Consider the following 16,794-nt stretch of genomic DNA (forward strand, 5'->3'; position numbering starts at 1 on the left):
GAGTCTGGGACTAATAATGGGACCCCCTGCAGACCTCTCATCTCTCCGCGTAGCTCAAAGCTCCATAATTCTTTGCGGGCAAAGGAAAGCTCGTACCAAAGTACTGATAATGAGCGTCTGTTCGTAGACCTAAAAAAATAATAATAATAATAAATAGGTTCGATCGTTCGGTATCATAAATCCTCAAGACTTTGACTAGATTCAACTAATTTTATTTGTTACTTCAACTACAGCTTATTTAATTCCGATACACTACGCTTATACAGCAGAGAACAAATCATCTAAAGCAAGGAACTTCTTAGCGGTACTCTTCACTTGTTTCGGCTTAGTCTTTTTAAGGTCAATGACGGATTTAGCCGTGATGGGTGGATTGACCTTCCTGTACAACCCAGCGTCCGCTACCACCACCACCACCTGGAAAATCAATTGATTAGATATTAATAATTCTATCTTCCACATCATCGAGAGAGAACCACATCAATCGCTGCATAATGATAATTGTGAATGACCCCTAAAGTAAAGTATCTTTTTCTTACTGACAGTATCGTTGCTGAATCAAAGGTCAAAAGGAATTATCACCATCTAGAGAAGCTTTTGATGGGTGAAAAAATTCTCCCTGTCTGCGCTCTTAGAAACTGTTTAGCGTACTGTATGGAGAATATGGAGACCCATGTTAGGGTACGAAGGGCTTATGATCGCGAGGAAAAGTGAAGTTAGTTAAAATAAATCCTAAAAATCACTTATTTTAGATCCACCTCCGCTCATTTCGAAGTTATCCAAAATTGTTTTCTAGACTGTCTTTTATTTCTTTCTGTTTCTGAATGCGTACTTAGCAGTAATGGCCGACTCTAAATACTGTTATAAAACGTAAAATTCCTGTTAAAATACATTTTATAATGTCGCTTTCATCTTAAAGAGCCTGATCTCTGATTCTCTGGAAAGCTCTTATCTTGCCAATCCCGCGGGTTGCGATCACCTCATCCCGTACCGTACCCTAAACTCTCATCCCGTACGTTTTTAGATCTTTGAACCCTAAACCCATCTGCCATAAGTTAAGGTCTTTTACCAGAGCGTCTAATATGACCAAAAGCTTGGGTGGACCGATATTTATTGAGCTTCACAGAGCAGTTCTCACGGCATGGTTTGCAAAGGACTTTGTTTGCTTACCACCACCAGTTCCAAAAGCACATTTTACAGGATCCCCTCCGGACACGGAAATTTTACTCTTCGGATCTCCGATGAGTTTCTTGGTAAAGATGACAACACTGCCCCCAGCGCCACTTCCCCCAGGGGCTGATCTATGACCTTTCCGATTGAGACATTGTCCAGAGTTTCCTGCGTAAAAAGTAAAGTATTAGCTCTATAAAACAGCCAGGCCGCAGATTTACAACGTGGAACAATTTCTCATTTTTAGTTCTGACCTCCACTGCTTCCTTTTACATTCTACGGGCGTTTGCGGCTCAGAGGGTGTAGTTTTTGACCAATAGACTCTATTATCTTGTTTGTTATTCATTTAAGTCATGAAAAGGGGATCGCTTTTTATTATTTTGGTCTGGAATAAGGTATGGTTTGAACATTATCGAAAAACTTGGTCTTTCAACAACATTTCTCTGAGAAGAAGGATTCTAAGTTTACCCATTAAATTCCCAAGATCTGGTTTTTAATTCTTCCCTCTATCTACTACAAATTTCTATGTAAGAAAGTTATGAGAGTTTATTGTTAAATAAAACAGTATTCTCATTACCTGTCTACTGGATAATGTATGGATAGTGCATGGAGAAGTTACTTGTTAATCACTTCTGGGAGCTAACGGGTTGAGACTTTGGGAGGGAGGGGTGGGTTTTATGCTTTTCTGGTTCATACCTTTTACACTGATGGTCCCTCGTAGTTCCAGTTTCCCAACCTGTAAATACACCAGTCCTCCTCCACTTCCTCCTTTCCCTCCAGGGTTGGGGTCATCACTGAACGCACTTGCTCCTCCCCCTCCACCTCCCCCTCCGTAGCTCAGGTGAGTCGTGAAGTTGGTATGGCCAAACTGGAGTCCGCCTGAATATAAACAAAATAATAGAGGCCCCGTGGATCCTGAAGGTGTCATTAATGCTCCCAGGTCAGTTGCATATGTGTTATCTATTTTTTTTATCTATACAGAGAACGAATTTCTCCAGAACACTCAAGTTTGCGGTGGGTAAGAAATTCATTCATAGAAGTCTCCTTGCTTGAAAACATTGAAATTTGTCATAAAACCTCGTCATTTCAGTCCATGAAAGATCTAGGACGTTGACGTAAATATACAATATCGTAAATTGTCCACTTTGGCAACTAACCAAAGATCGTTTAATTTGGAAGAGAAATAATACCAGAAATCATTTAGGTTTTGTCTCCGCCACTAAACTACAAGATCGACTGCATTTTGAGAATCTAAACCTTTCAAAGATTGTCTTTAACTGTGCTGAAAGTCCGGCCAAGAGTTATGAAAGTTGTATGTTATCTGGAGCATACCTCCCTTTCAATGGTTGAGATAATTCGAAATTGCGACGGTTTCAAATGGTTTCCTTCACCTCGCTCTTTAATTGGTCTACAAAACTCGTGCCATTCTCTCCGCCAATCAGATGCAAAACTAAAACCAATTGCAATTTGATCATGGGTGTTGTTATTGTTGTTACGATCGAACGCTGTTATTGCTTTTGCTTTTGTTTTACAGCGCTCAATCGAAATGTTCCTTATGGATGCTTGAGCCCAAATCCCTAGTCACATTCGACCTCAAATTCAACATCAAACCAATAGAGCTGACTGAAGTATTTTGGCTTCGATCACGTTGAGGAAAAACACAAAAAGAATTGTTTACTGACCTCCTCCACCACCTCCACCGTAAGCATTGCCACAAGAATCACCTTAAAATCGAATAAAAAATAACAATATCATCCATTACTTTGATTACAGTATAACGATTTAAGCTATAAATAGCATTAGTTTCAAGTAAACCTTCGTCATCTCTTAAAAGGCTTTCCAGTGTAATGGACTACACAGTATAAGTGACATGACCTAAAAATTACCTCCTCCACCTCCAGAGCTAGATGAGCCTGCGTTACCACCTGATGCTGACTTGTCGTAGCAGTGGGGAGCCTGATTAGGAGGCCATTTCCCTGCACTCCCTCCGTTGCCACCATGTCCTCCTGGGCAAGACGACTGACCCCCACCCCCAGCATGGGTACCAATCTGAATGAAAAATGGTGGGAGAAAGCCTTTAATAAGCTTGTCCTTACAATGGATAGAGAACTCAGTTTCAGTTTCTTGTCAGTAAAAATTGGACGCAGCCAGTAGCTAGATGGAGGCTAAAGTAACAAAACGAATATTTGCGTCTTCTCAGACGGTCGCAATGGTAACCTAAGCTCTGTCTTCACACGTTTTTTACTCTGACCAATTCATATAAGAATTAATGACTTACGTTTCCAGCTGATCCTCCCTTTCCTCCATCGTGACCACCACACCCACTGCCCCCTCCCCCTCCCCCGCCACCGGAGAAATGTCCACCCCCTCCCCCACCGGCCGCACCATCGTCACTGTTGACAGTTGAGTCTCCTCCTCCGCCGCCGGCATTAGTTCCTCCCGGACCTCCTTTAGAACCTGCCGGAAAGTTTTTGTTACAAGGTTAAGAAATACTGTTCCACTCATCATGTGAACTTGATAAAATGACCGTTTTTCGCCAACAAATTCTAGTTAATTTAGTTAGCTGACTTTCCTGAGCCGAAAACGGCTAGCGTTATGATAACATCAGAAACTTAAGTTTCCTTTTCCATTCAATTACTACAAAAGTTTTAAGAAAAACTCACATTCATTATCGTTTATCGAACAGAACGTTTTCTATACATAATTTCCAAATCTAATTTCACGATTCTATCCGAGTTGATTCGACTTGAAACTAGTTGTCCTTTCCAGCTATCCAGCTTCATCTCTCGTCACTGGACACTTGTCTGTTTTTATTTGGTATTTTGGGCGCCCAGTGATTCAATCGACCTTCCTGCTGTTTCCTTACTGTTGACTTGAATTTAGACCATACCATCGATCATTTCGCGCAGTTTAAAATTTATTTACAATAATTTGCACCTTCTAGCGCGTAAGACAGTTAAGGTAATTTCGTTTAAATTCCAACTGGTTTCTAGAGGCATTATCCTCGCTCTGATTAGACCTTGAAATACCTTACGCGTGTATACTAACCTACTCTTGTCTGTGGCCCGTCCCCAGCCCCTCCACCGCCAATTCCGTCGGTGTTCTTTGCCCAGGGTACATTGGAAATATCTCCTCCTTTTCCTAGTAACGCGTTTGCCGGACAGTCGAACGTTTCGCCTCCGTACCCTCCACCCCCACGGGAATCACCTCCAACGCCGCCTGTAAATCCTGAAAATCAACGACACCGCTAAGAAGTACTCAATAGCAACACTTTGTTCGCAGGTGAGTGCGCCACCCTTCTGCTCCTCCTCCCATTCGATCCTGTTCCCTCACGGCCTGAATACGACATGTAGAATATATGATATAGGCACAAACAAGGAAACAAGCTGTCTAGGTACAGGTGGAGCCAGAGGGTTCGAAGGATTGTAAGAGCCAGGATCATTGTAGTAATTATAATTATTTTACCAGGAAAAAAATGTTTTAGTTCGGACGTTTAGTTTTGCGCAAACACCATAAAATTTGTAGCTCTTTAGGCAAACTGAAGGTGGACAGATTTAGACATACCCTCATTTTCTTAGAGCTTTTGTTACTTTTTTTACTACTCTACAATCATACTCTCGATGAATTTAAACTCAATTGTAGACTACCAACAGCATAACGCAATGGCCGTTCAGGATCAAATTGAAAATCAATCTTTTGTTGTGAAAATTTTGAAAAATTATGTCCTAGTCTGTTTAATTATAGAAGAAAATTCGCGAATAATTCATTCACAAATCAGAGCCAATATAATTCCTGTTTCATCCTAAGACATAAACAGAGGTGTGAGAAGTTCTGAAATGCTCGTACCTTTTCCAGTCATATCTATTTTGGAAGTACTATCGATCACTAGGTTGTCGGCCTCAAAGGCCAGAATTCCTCCGAGGCCATCTTTCTGTTCATCACATGTCAGGACACATTTGTTACGTAAAGATACTTTGTCAAATGATGGAAGCCTTTGAGCGATCAAACATGTTAAATGGTCCTTTTCAAGATCCATCGTAATGGGTTTGTCAAAGACAACTCGACATTGTGATCTGTAATCATACAGATAGAAAGCATTGATTAACGGATTGATATAGCAAATTACTAGTTTACTTATTGATTTGGTGATTTACGGACTAAAGAATGGATGGGTTGGCGAATAAATGAAAACATGAATTCAAGGGTATTTTTATAGCTACAACCGTTTGGTCAGTTAGTAAGTTATTTTGTCATGAATTCATTCAGTCAGTTACTCGGTTATTCTATCTTTCAGTCAGTTGGTCGATCAGTCAGTCGGTTAGTTGGTTAGTCACTCTGATGGTCAGTCAGTCAGTTAATCATTTTTTTATTCAATAAGTTAGCCAGTTCTTCTCTCAGTCAGTCGGTTATTCAGCCGGTCAGTTAGTCAGGTGGTCAATCAGTCTTCAGTCAATCACTCAGTCGGCCAGTCGTCAGTCAGTCAGTCAGTCAGTCAGTTAGTCAGTCACTCTGTTGGTCAGCTGGTCTGTCAGTCAGTCAGTTAGTTGGACAGTCGTCAGTCAGTAGGTTGATCAGTCAGTCAGTCAGTTAGTCGGTGAGACAGTCCGCCAGCTAGTCATCCAGTCATCCAATGGTCGGTCAGTTTGTCCACATTACTATGTTAGAAGCCAGAATCTGTTCGAGAAATGTATTAGACACTTAAAACGTTTGAGTGTAAATTATTTGCAATCAAAATTTACTGAGTCTATTTTGAAAATGTTAGCTATATATATAGATATGTAGTTCTCAAAAAAGATTTGGGCCACAAGTTTCCTATAATTTTCACTCTTACTTTTCGTCTCCATCTATTGGTGTGACGTCTTGTGCTGTGACCACTTCATATTTGCCATAATTGATCAGTCTTCCTTTGCTAACAAATAGTAAGAGTTTGTCTCCAGCCTCCAGGCCGTCACATGAATACAAATCCATGGTGTCTTGAGTGATAACGGCAACTTTCCACGACTTCGAGTGATCAGTCTGACACAAGTTGACCGTTTGTCCATCGCATACAAAGCCATTTGCTATGTTGTAAACAAAAAGATTATTCAGGGAAAACTTCATCCCGCCATAAGATACGAGAAGTAGAATCTACCCAAGTAGGAGGTGTAACATATCTGAGATCTAGTCCTATGTGAATTGCCGGATAGATTCCAAAATATGTCCCACACTTTTCCGTAGACCCATCTATTGTCTTCTCATAAAATATCATGCCACAACTCCCTACTATTACCACCCAATTCCGGAAAAAACAGCTTTGTGTATTTTTCACATCTCTCAGTTTGCTTGCCTAAGTAGTCGTGCTAACTTTACCCAATCCCTCTCCGTCATGACCAAAGTCGAGTAGACAGTGAAAATAACTTACTCTCAACATCAGTGCAATCTGAACATCCTAGGACTCCCTACAGACAAAGAAATAGATGTTTTCTCGTTTAGTTTGCAAAAATGTGTGCACAATATGTGTATGCGTACTTCTAAATTTACAACTATCCTGCGAGTTGTAAAGAGCATTTCTTAGCTCGCGGGAAATCATGAGGAGGCCCTGAGCTACACACACCGACGAGAAGTCTGCAAGGGTCTGGCACTTAAAATGAGTTAGGGCCAGACTCCCGGCAAACTTCTCTCCGACTTGTTTCAAATCTTTCCGCTGGCGGAGAAACGTGCATCATTCAGCGCTGATCGATAATTGATTATAATTAATTAACATACAACAGTTACAAAATTACAACAGTGGACATGTGTTTCACCGTCAACTGCACTTGTGCAGTTAACAAGATTTACCTTTCCGTTTGGTCAGTATCTTTGTACGTGTTTAGTACTATTTTCTGCATTGCAACTTTCCAAAGGTGAGGGAGATTTAAGCCGTCAATGTCTTTTATTCCTGTTTATCGTTTAACCCCTGGTGGGGATCAATACATAAGTTCTTCTCACAGTTTTATAGGTATCTGAGAAGGCGGGCGCTCACATTGGTCGGCTAGCATGACTAGATAAAAGTACGTAAATACTGCTGTTACCCGCCAAATTTCTGTGCAAGCTCAAGTTTCTTTAGTCACCTTTTTCCTAATTGATCTACTTAAAACTGCCATACCAACATGATGAAATACTGACCGAATGGATGAAACATGCCAACCATAAAAACAACAGCGGCAGCAAATGAAGTTTATGGATCATCTCTCCGTCGGCAGAAGTGCAGACTACAATACAACTGGCTTCTATTTGCTTTCCGCCCTACGCGATGAATAAGCAAAAGTTCAACAATCTAATAAATGAGTCAAAGGACTGCAGTGCATGGGGTGATTCTTAGGTCAAAATCTCCGAGAACAGTTTCTTTTAAGGAGACAAGGCCTTTTAAAAAGGTATCTGGGACTTGAGAAGTGAGACAGCTAGAGGCGAGATCGTGAGAACGTTCTTAAACACGCAGTTGGGGTCATTAGATATCTTAATTGGCATCTTCCCGAATAGATTATGTATGAACTCAAGGGTTCACTCCATTGCTATAAATGTATTTCGTCCTTGTTGAAGTCTACAACCATAGTGCTTGTGCCAAATAACAAATTGTTATTCCTCTTCTGTTATTTATAAAGCAGAAACCATTGGAAAAGATCCGCAAAACACTTCTCGACTCGGCTATTTATCTTAAAAATCTGCCAACGATGAATGTCTCGCTTGAAAGGAAACATGAACAAACTGTTGATTAAAAAATTGTAGACCCCATTCGCAACATTAAGCATCCAATAATATTGATAAGTGGGTCTTAAGAATTATTTTACCCACTGAGAATTATGACATAATCGATCCTTAAACATTGCTTTCGCCTTGTATTTTTGAATAGTGACTACAGGAGAGCGCTAAGAAATGAACTTAGAGCTGTGCAAAGTTTCGTCAATCCTGAATTAATTTTTTCCGTGTTCGGGGGCTACATCGATTTAAAAAAGTTAATTATACTACGTGCCAGAAAGAAATCGCGTCTGAGTAAAAAATCAGATACATTCTTTAGCCTGACTATGATAGATCCTTGTACCCATACGCTTTCTTGCAATAGAGATGTGTCACCTACCTAGTTACGAAGAAATGTTATTCTTGACTCTGAGGTTAAACAGATTCGTCTCAGCACATGCAGAACCCTGCAAGTGCAAAATAATAATAATAATGAAAAAAACAGGACTTGTCAAGTTATGTAATGTTGGATCTGTGATTTGATTGGCTTAAAGCTTGTGACTGATGGCGAATTTTTGCCATACTCTGTGATCTTATTGGTTAGGACGGTTTAGATTGACATTCGGCCTATAGAACAAGGTACGTCAAACAGTTGCCAATTCAAGTCAAATTTAGATTTTCCGCATATTCTCTGTGTATTTTTATAAGCTGTTCTAACCGAATATTGCCTAAGGAATGAAAACACTCGCATAAAACGGAAAAAGTGTTATGGGTGAGTGATGCGTTGACCCCTACACTTAGAAGAATGGCTTTTTTTTTTGGTAATCAAAACTGAACAAATAGTAAATACAACTGAAGCATTTATGCATTAAATCCTTAGTTCCTAAAAGAAAAAGATGTTGACATATCGTCTTAAGCGTAATATGATAGACGTTTAAAACATCTCTTAATTCGACGCGCGAGCGCAAAATTTACCATCTTTCTTCCAAATTTTTTCTCTATATCCGACGCTTTCGACCGCGTCACGTAAAAAAGGCCAAGCAAATTGTCGTGTACTCCGCAGCTAGCTGGGTAGTAGTGCATCAGAGTGCGAGATCCTAACATTTGAAGTTCGGATTCGCCTGGTAACTTACACGCATAGAGTCTCTGTAGCTTAATGGAAGAGCATCGGAGCCCGATAATCGAAGATCTGTCAGAGGTTCGATTCCTCATAGGAATGAGTTTAAAGACGAAAAAAAATTTCTCTGTTTTACTCCTTGTCTCACGATCATGACAAATAATTGTTAAAATCTCTCTTTATTCGATGACCAGACGGACGAGAAGTTAGGCTGTATCCTCTTTCCTCTTTTTGTTTTATAGCATTTGAAGGAGTAAAACCGAACTGATTGAATCCTGAATAACGAAGTGATTTATCACTAAAATGTGGACTGCACGCACAAAGAGCACTTGGGTATCATTAAAAGTCCACCCTAATTTGTACGGGTTCCGAAGAGAGTAGATTGTTGTCAAATTGGCTGAAACTGCCTTCTTTGCTTCTAAATTTAGATGATCTTTGACTTTTTTAAGATCGGGTGTGCGATTATTGAAATGATAAATTATTTTATTTAAATTTTAAACTCATCCATTTTGCATTCGTTAGCATTTTTCAATATATCCATAATATTTCAGCTGGAAAGCCTTCTTCAAGAAGCGCTATAAATCATGTACACTGTGTTTTTCTACCTGACTTTACATAAATGGGACTGGAGTAGAAATAAGTTCTCTAAAAAGTTGTGTTTGCATTTACAAATATTGAGTCATTACGACCTAAACGCAATTTTCGATCATGTTGACACTAAAAGCAAACACTGTCTTTGTGTTTACAGCCGGCTGCCTTGAAACAACTGTTGATATTTTTTAAGACAAAAATTCCCTCACGCTAATGTGCTAGCAAACATTTATCATTTATTTTAAAATTCTAGGAATCGTTTGATCATTCGATCTACTTTAAATATTTGTGCATGAATCACCGAGAAAGATATGCCAACGCAATAATCACATGGAATGAATCTCAAACAGGAAACGGAATTGCGTAAACCAACATGTATACCAAGGACGGATGAGGAAAAATGGTTTACGCACTCTTGATCGCGAAAAAGAGTTTGTGATCTAGCATTCAAATATAAAAGCTAATGGTCATTATTAAATTTTCAACTCCGGATATTACATTTCTGGTGTTCTGACTGGTTCACTCAACTCCGGTTATTAGCTCATAATCCGGGTCACCTTATACGGAAATACATTGCGCTAATTGTTGAGAAGAGCAAAAAAAGGCTCTAATTATCCAAACATTAAGGATTTAACGGAATTTAATGAAACAATTATTCCATTCGCACTTGTTGGACACGAGATTGTTGAAAGTTAACTTGGCTCTATGTCCCTTGTTGGCTATTTATCATCTCATCAACGCGCGGTCATGAAATAATTGTTAAATATTTCATGACGAATTTATTTTATTTGAGGATAATTTAATGCGATTGGTTTTCAGAAATATTCCGTGTCGTGTAACCTTAAACAAAGCAATATTTTTTGTATAGTTTTAAACTTTCCTCACAATTAACTTTTAATTTGAACTATTGATGCTTTTTTCTCAATCATTCACGCTACAACGCCCGAAACTGCTCCTGTTTCAAAAGCCTCTGTTTTTAACCTGTTAACATAAAGAATGAGGCCTTTTCAGAATGATGCGTTTTGAAAAATTCTATGCATTTGAAATAACCTCTACGGTCTCACACAGACAGTAAGCGATGGTGCAAAAAGCAGTATGGCCCTGTGTGCGGTCTCGCTCGAAAAAAATGCAATGTGCTGGGTCGAAAGAGAAAGAGTGGCCATATGAAAATATCTTTATTGACCGGGTTGGTTCAAGAGGTAGGGAAAAATATTTGGCTCTCTCTCGTGACGCACAGTCTTCGAATCAATTATTTTCTCGACCGGCCCCGGTACCTACTGAAGTTGAGAGGCCCATAGAACTACAGAAGTACTTTTTAAAATAATAATCGGAATGGCCAGTGAGCTATGCTATAGTCAACTTTATACCCGCTGGTAGATCTGCAACAATCATGTTTCTTGGAGGCAAGTCAGTTATTGTTTAACGAATGGGACAGAGTATAGTCCGTTGGTCCGTAAAGTCCACTCCTTAATTTTTCTTTTCACGTACTTTCCCAGCATCCTTTAGAAGCAGCAATGGCGGACACTTCTTCACGTGCTAAGTATTATTCCAAGGTTAAAATCCATTAAATTCTCCTCTTGATAATGAAGGCCATGTTAGGCGTGGTAAAATTATTTCTCTGCTTAGTATTTCCGGCATTTGCACTCCAGCAGGAGATCTTAAACCAAGACTGTCCTTTGTATGCCGGAACGACCCTTTTCGTCAACACTTCTGGAGTAAACTCTCCTAATTGTGGGGCTTCATCGAAGCCCTGTTACAGCATATCCTACGCCGTCAATCTAGCGGTTAGAAAGAACGTTAGCTCGCTAACTGTTAAGATTTCCACGGGAAAATATGAAGAGTTGGAAAGTATTAAACTGGACTGTGGAAGATGGAGCTTACGGAAAATTACTTTTTGGGGAGAGCGGTTAGTGAACAGAGTAATATGGTTTTGTGTGTGTGTCCAGTGGCTTTTTCACGTGACAACTTATCAACCGCTTTGTATTTTGATTTTCTCCAACTTTGCTTATAAAAAATCTGCCTTTGGTTTCCTCTAAAAGTTTTTTTGTAACTTTTTTTAAAATAGGGTTGATGAACAATTAGTCGAAGTTGATTATTCATTAGACGTGCTGCTCTGTGAAGTGAGCTTGATTGATCTTCACTGGCTAAATAGCAGGCCAGTGATTCACCAAGCCTCTATGTCAGATGTGGCGATCTGCCAGTGCACTGTAAGAGGAGCAAATATAAGCATCACTGGTAGCTCATCCAACATTATTCTTAAGTACAGCAACATTTCAAGCAGTTCAGGTTACCATCCAAAGTTACCATTACTATCGATGGCAACTCTTTCAGGATTTCACAACTTCGTGCAGATTTTAAATTGCAACTTTGTGAAGAATGTTGGGCCTGTCCTCACTGTAGAAAACATTTATCAAACATCTATTGTTGACTCATATTTGGAAGGAAACAAAGTACTGGCAGGTGGTTCCATTATTACGGGACATGTTTCACATCTTAAACTCTCTGGAACAAAATTTATCAGAAATGTTGGACATTTGCTGTTTTTAGATGATAATCATTCCTTGGCCAGTTTAGAGGTGAGTATAGAAGTCACAGCAAGCTTTTCAAGTTATTTTAGCTCTGAATTTGGAGCAGTTAACCCTTCACAACCTAAGATGGTTCTCCATACTGTTTTTCTACACATTTCCTATGCTACCTACAACGAGAATTTGCCCAAAAATCAGGAGCATCTTGAGTTTGTGATCATTTCCTTTATTCTCACAACCTTAATGTTTGATTCAGGGGGGGTTAAAGGGATGATGAATCAAAAGAAGTCGACACATTTCAATTTGTTTTATAGTATGACTAATAACTTTGCTTTTTTGTTGGTAATGAGGAATGTGATTTCAGCTGTAACATGGTCAATAAGAGTTTGTTTTTGTCACCTGTGCTGTTGCAAAATGTTCATCAAGTGTCCTGTGATGACTGCACTGTGGACGCAGACTGCCCAGGTAATATGTCTGGTTGAAGTTTCAAATTCTGAGGTATTTTTAAGTTTTAGGTTGAAATTACTTAATATATACTGGTAAGTCAAATCTGTGAGTTGTGTACTTAAAACCAATATGCTAGTGGTTGCTATATTGAATACATGTATGTATAGTATGGGCTATTCTTGAATTCAGGGAACCTTCACTTTCTGTTTAAGGTCTGCTGGATAACTTCTTTCTGTAATGGAAGGTTTATCTTGTATCATTTTTATAAACAAGGCTTGCGTTTACTCTTGGCTCCCAGTTCAAAGATCTCCCTTCTTGCTGTCATTCACATTTCCATTTGAACTGGTAAGGGAAATTCAGTGAAATCTCAAGATTACACCCTCTAGCTTGTAAGTTTATGTGTTCTCATCAGCCTGGTCCCAGTTGTTTAAATGTTGGATAACACTATCCTCTGGATAAATTGCTATCTGGTGAATAGTGCAGTACATTTTGTAAACAGTTATCCACTGGATGGTGATTTATCTGTAGGGTTTAAACACATGTGACAAAGCTTGTTGGAATATGACTAAAGATATTTTTTTCTTGTGTTTCAGTCCTCTGTGGACCAGGGGAGTTTCTGTCAAGTAACATTCTTTGCAGTCCTTGTCCAGTAGGAACTTACAGCTTAGGAACTGTGTCAAACAAAAGCATGCTACAATGCACAAGGTAAACTGTAATAATAAGGTAAACTGTATAATAGGTAGAAGCTGAAGGGAGGTTTCTTGTGAGATAAATGAAAATAGATAATGGAAGAAAACTCTAAGCATTCATTTCACAATAAATGATTTTGAGTAGATGCAAATATTAAGGTGCATATGGATGTAGCCTGACCAGTCCAAATTTGTTAATAGAGCCTGGAACTACCATGCAGGACATTAGGGGAGATTTCTTAGAAAGGTGGTTTATCAGAAAAGAGAGAGGGGCTTGTTGGACAGTGGGCTGTTATAGAGGGGGCATGTATGAGAGGGGGCAAATCAGAGAGGGGGCATACTCAAGAGGAGGATTTTCTAACAGAAGGGTGGTGTTTTTTTGACAGTGGGCTTATCATTGAGGGAGCCTTGTTATAATGGAAGAAGGGAGGGCTTGTGGAGACAAGGGCTTCTTAGGGAGGGGATCTTTGACAGTAAAGCTCAAGATGGGGGGGGGGGGCTGATTTAAGATGAGGACTTTTAAGAGAGGAGTCTTATTTATGAGGGCCAATGAATAGAGAGGGGAGCTTATTACAGAGATGGGCTCATTAAAATGTGAGTGCTCTATATGGATTGTTAACAGACCCTTTGGTGTCTGTTTCCCTTATTAATATTCATCAGAGAAAATTTCACCAAACACATTGAAGTATTAAACTTAATTGCTTGTGATCTAGCAGCTGTCCAGCTGGAACATACAGTTCAAAGACAAGAAGTATGCAGTGCACACGTTGTGCAAAGGGTACCTTTGCATCAAAGACAGGGTTTGTATTATTATTATTATTATTTTGATTTTTGTTATTATTTCTTTCTTGTTGTGGTTGATAAGATTCCAGTTTTCTAAAAACAGGCACTTGTAAAGATGTTTCTTCCTTGGTTATAAACTCAGAGAACTCAACCTCAGTACACTGTGTAGCATGTGCCATTATTGAGTTTTAAGGATTAAGATTTGTGTAAGGAAGCAATGAAAACATTTCTGCGCGACATTCCTGCAACTGACAGTTTAGTAGACCATTTCCTATTCCCGAAACCCCTTACTTCTAGATTTAGGTCAAGTGCACATTCCCTCTTGTAAAATTCCGCTTTATTTGTATGAAGATTATGGAATAAATATGCGTTATTTCTAGAGATCTTTATAGAGGTGTCTTATGTGCATGCGTTGAAATATGAAAGTTACCTCGTGATACTTTAACCCTTTAACTACTATAAGTGATTAACATGTAACTTCTTGCTATAACATACACACATTGTCCAACCAACATGTTATAAGAATACTCAAATTTATCAAGTAGCTGATTTAACACCAAATTCTCGTGACTTATTAACAAGAAAATGTGTAGCAGTTAGAGGCGAGAATTAACAATCAGATCTTGGGAGTTAAAGGGTCAAGAATGAATAGATATATTGACTTGTTTCAGGTCGTCATCGTGCACCAAGTGTAAGAACGATTTTTTCACCTCAAAACCAGGTCAATCTTCGTGTTCTTCAGGTAGGAAGTAATTTGATTTTATTAGTTTCTTGTTTTTCTATTTGGTCTCTCTTGTTTTGTCTCTTAAGGCTAAGTACGACAACAGGGAGAATTAAATATTGTGGCCGATAACACAACACAATGGCCTGATCAAGGCTCGAACCCAAATCTCTCTTCCTGGAGTCCTGCTCGCAGACCATTAGGGCTCTGTGGCCCTCCATAGTAGAACTCAGAAAGTTTTGTCTTCTTGGTTCACAAAATTCCTAATATTTTTGTTCTTTACTTTTTTTTTTCCTATCAGCGAGAATTGGTTTTATCGTGTTCACAGTGTTCGTGTCTCTTCTAATTGCCGGGCCCCTGCTGATTCTGATCTTGCAAAAGCGTTCACGAGAGGAGAAGTGTTCCTTGTGTATTCCGCGCTCGCCGTCAAGGCAAAGATTGCGCGAAGATAAACAACCTAACATCTATGTTGTACAAAATGAATAAGACACCGGGGACATTTATAAGGTTTTACGTATTACGCTCGTAAAATCGTGAAGTGTGCTTCTTTTTTTTGCGTGACCGAGGAGAGCAAGTGCTTCTATCCTCAAAACTATTACCTGCTAAAGTAATCTTTTTTTTTTCGTAATTATGTCGGAGCAAAAAGACACTTCTTTGCTTTCCGCCCTATAGGAGACTTTCCCACCAAAATTCTTCCGCATATTAAAAAAAGGGAAATAAAAATAAAGAGATTAAACTAATCAATAACTTAAAATACACGAATGTACTAGCCTGTGCCCACTATTACCGCTTCGGCACAAACCTTTCTTCGCCCTTGGGAAATTAGGAGGCTTTAAGGAACGCGAGATAGCGATAGGTAAACCTCTCCCCGACTCGTCTTAAACCTTCCCGCGGGACGAGAACGCCTCCTCGCAGGCTATGAATGTACTCGATTTGCAATCAGTAGGTTCTCCATGAGGGATAAACAAGTGGCACCTGCACTCCACCTAACCGTGACGTGATCATCTATCCCATTAGAAATTTAATAAGCCAAAGTTGTAAAAGAACCCTCTGCATCGAAAAGTTTTGAAGTTTCTTGAAGTTTTATAACCTATTAGCAACAGTATCTTTACCAACAATGCAATCACGTTTTTTTTCGAATTTCGAGATAACAAATGCATTTCGTAACGGCAAATAAGTTTTTTGACACCTCGAATAGTCTCAACTTAGCTAGTAAGTATGTAGTGTACAGGGGCGATTAAAGTATGTAAATAATCGTAATTTTTTGTCATCAGTGTTTTGGTATTTTTTTTGTTTTGTTTTAAGATATTAAGCTAAAGCACATTTTTGTAACGATTTTCTTTCTTCATTTTTTATTTTGAGGAAACAGAAATATACCATAACAGTTTCGAAAATTTCACTGTCTTGTCCCATTCTTGCGGCCACTTACTTTTCCAGGCAGAAAAGTTTGAAACTGGACTCTAAATTTCCCACTGATAGCGGAAGTGTTTCCTGGTGAGCTACTGATAGGTCGTTTCTTACGCGCGTAAAGTTCAGATTAGAAATTGTTTGTTATGAGATTTACCGTTCTCATGCCAAACTGTGGGTATAGGTAACTTCTATCTCCAACAACTGAGCAAAAACAGAGGTTCCCAACAGGCATGGATGCGTCGAAAGAGAAGGATTCCAAGCCCTTTGCCGCCTGTGCAAAAATCAACTGGCGATGAGTCGAACGCATGGATCTGTCATTGTGGTGAATTGATCTCGCAATGTATTTATTTCTGTAACAATAGGCCAGAGACAATCGATTCATTCTCTAATTCTCCTGGATCGTCTTTTTTCTAAGGGCGGACAACATTATTTAACTAATAAATAGCTATCCAGCAGACGTGCTGGCTATCCATTGGGTACAGATTTATTCATCGGACGGCAATACTTACCCTTCGAGCGACCGGGACCTGGAAAAGGGATCATAGGTGAGAAAGAGGCACTCACGATCGTCGAAGAAAGAACAACTTAGATTGAATAAATCGATCAAGGAAAGAGAAAAGGGGAAGCAGACACGAATTCTGAACGACGACC

The 16,794-nt window shown here is 39.3% G+C and overlaps 2 protein-coding genes across 4 annotated transcripts; one reads left to right on the plus strand and one right to left on the minus strand.

Moving 5' to 3' along the window:
- Nucleotides 1–196: 196 nt before the first annotated feature.
- On the minus strand, nt 197–8,395 carry LOC113682216 (uncharacterized). 2 transcript variants are annotated; one of them, XM_089212444.1, is made up of 12 exons: nt 8,261–8,395; nt 7,312–7,431; nt 6,569–6,605; nt 5,999–6,227; nt 5,014–5,240; nt 4,216–4,395; nt 3,446–3,624; nt 3,054–3,216; nt 2,850–2,891; nt 1,864–2,046; nt 1,168–1,335; nt 197–414 (listed from the first exon to the last, which is right to left on the minus strand). In XM_089212444.1, the coding sequence occupies exons 2-12, from the start codon at nt 7,372–7,374 to the stop codon at nt 353–355; spliced, it is 1,533 nt and encodes a 510-aa protein (XP_089068570.1). In that variant the 5' UTR covers nt 7,375–7,431; nt 8,261–8,395; the 3' UTR covers nt 197–352. The 2 variants fall into 2 exon arrangements, with proteins under 2 accessions (XP_089068570.1, XP_089068571.1); XM_089212445.1 differs by having other exon boundaries at nt 7,312–7,436; nt 8,261–8,361.
- A 2,660-nt stretch (nt 8,396–11,055) lies between these two features.
- Nucleotides 11,056–16,127, plus strand: LOC113682228 (uncharacterized). Of its 2 annotated transcripts, none has more exons than XM_089212449.1 (7): nt 11,056–11,474; nt 11,634–12,144; nt 12,444–12,558; nt 13,134–13,245; nt 13,943–14,029; nt 14,684–14,754; nt 15,035–16,127. In XM_089212449.1, exons 1-7 carry the CDS (start codon nt 11,152–11,154, stop codon nt 15,217–15,219), a joined length of 1,404 nt encoding a protein of 467 aa, XP_089068575.1. In that variant the 5' UTR covers nt 11,056–11,151; the 3' UTR covers nt 15,220–16,127. The 2 variants fall into 2 exon arrangements, with proteins under 2 accessions (XP_089068575.1, XP_027055180.2); XM_027199379.2 differs by having other exon boundaries at nt 13,946–14,029.
- The last annotated feature ends 667 nt before the right edge of the window (nt 16,128–16,794 follow it).

Source organism: Pocillopora damicornis, chromosome 7 (genome assembly GCF_964200805.1).
Source record: "Pocillopora damicornis chromosome 7, jaPocDami1.2, whole genome shotgun sequence".
NCBI lineage: Eukaryota > Metazoa > Cnidaria > Anthozoa > Scleractinia > Pocilloporidae > Pocillopora > Pocillopora damicornis.

Bases quoted from the DNA above. Each gene is read 5' to 3' on its own strand.
- LOC113682216 (XM_089212444.1), bottom strand. From the start codon at position 7,374: ATGATCCATAAACTTCATTTGCTGCCGCTGTTGTTTTTATGGTTGGCA. The intron at 2,892-3,053 runs GTAATTTTTAGG...TTCGATTTTAAG, and splicing joins TAGCTCTGGAGGTGGAGGAG to GTGATTCTTGTGGCAATGCT. The intron at 415-1,167 runs GTAAGCAAACAA...TTGATTTTCCAG, and splicing joins TGCTTTTGGAACTGGTGGTG to GTGGTGGTGGTGGTAGCGGA.
- LOC113682228 (XM_089212449.1), top strand. From the start codon at position 11,152: ATGAAGGCCATGTTAGGCGTGGTAAAATTATTTCTCTGCTTAGTATTT. The intron at 12,145-12,443 runs GTGAGTATAGAA...GTTGGTAATGAG, and splicing joins ATTCCTTGGCCAGTTTAGAG to GAATGTGATTTCAGCTGTAA. The intron at 14,755-15,034 runs GTAGGAAGTAAT...TTTTCCTATCAG, and splicing joins TCAATCTTCGTGTTCTTCAG to CGAGAATTGGTTTTATCGTG.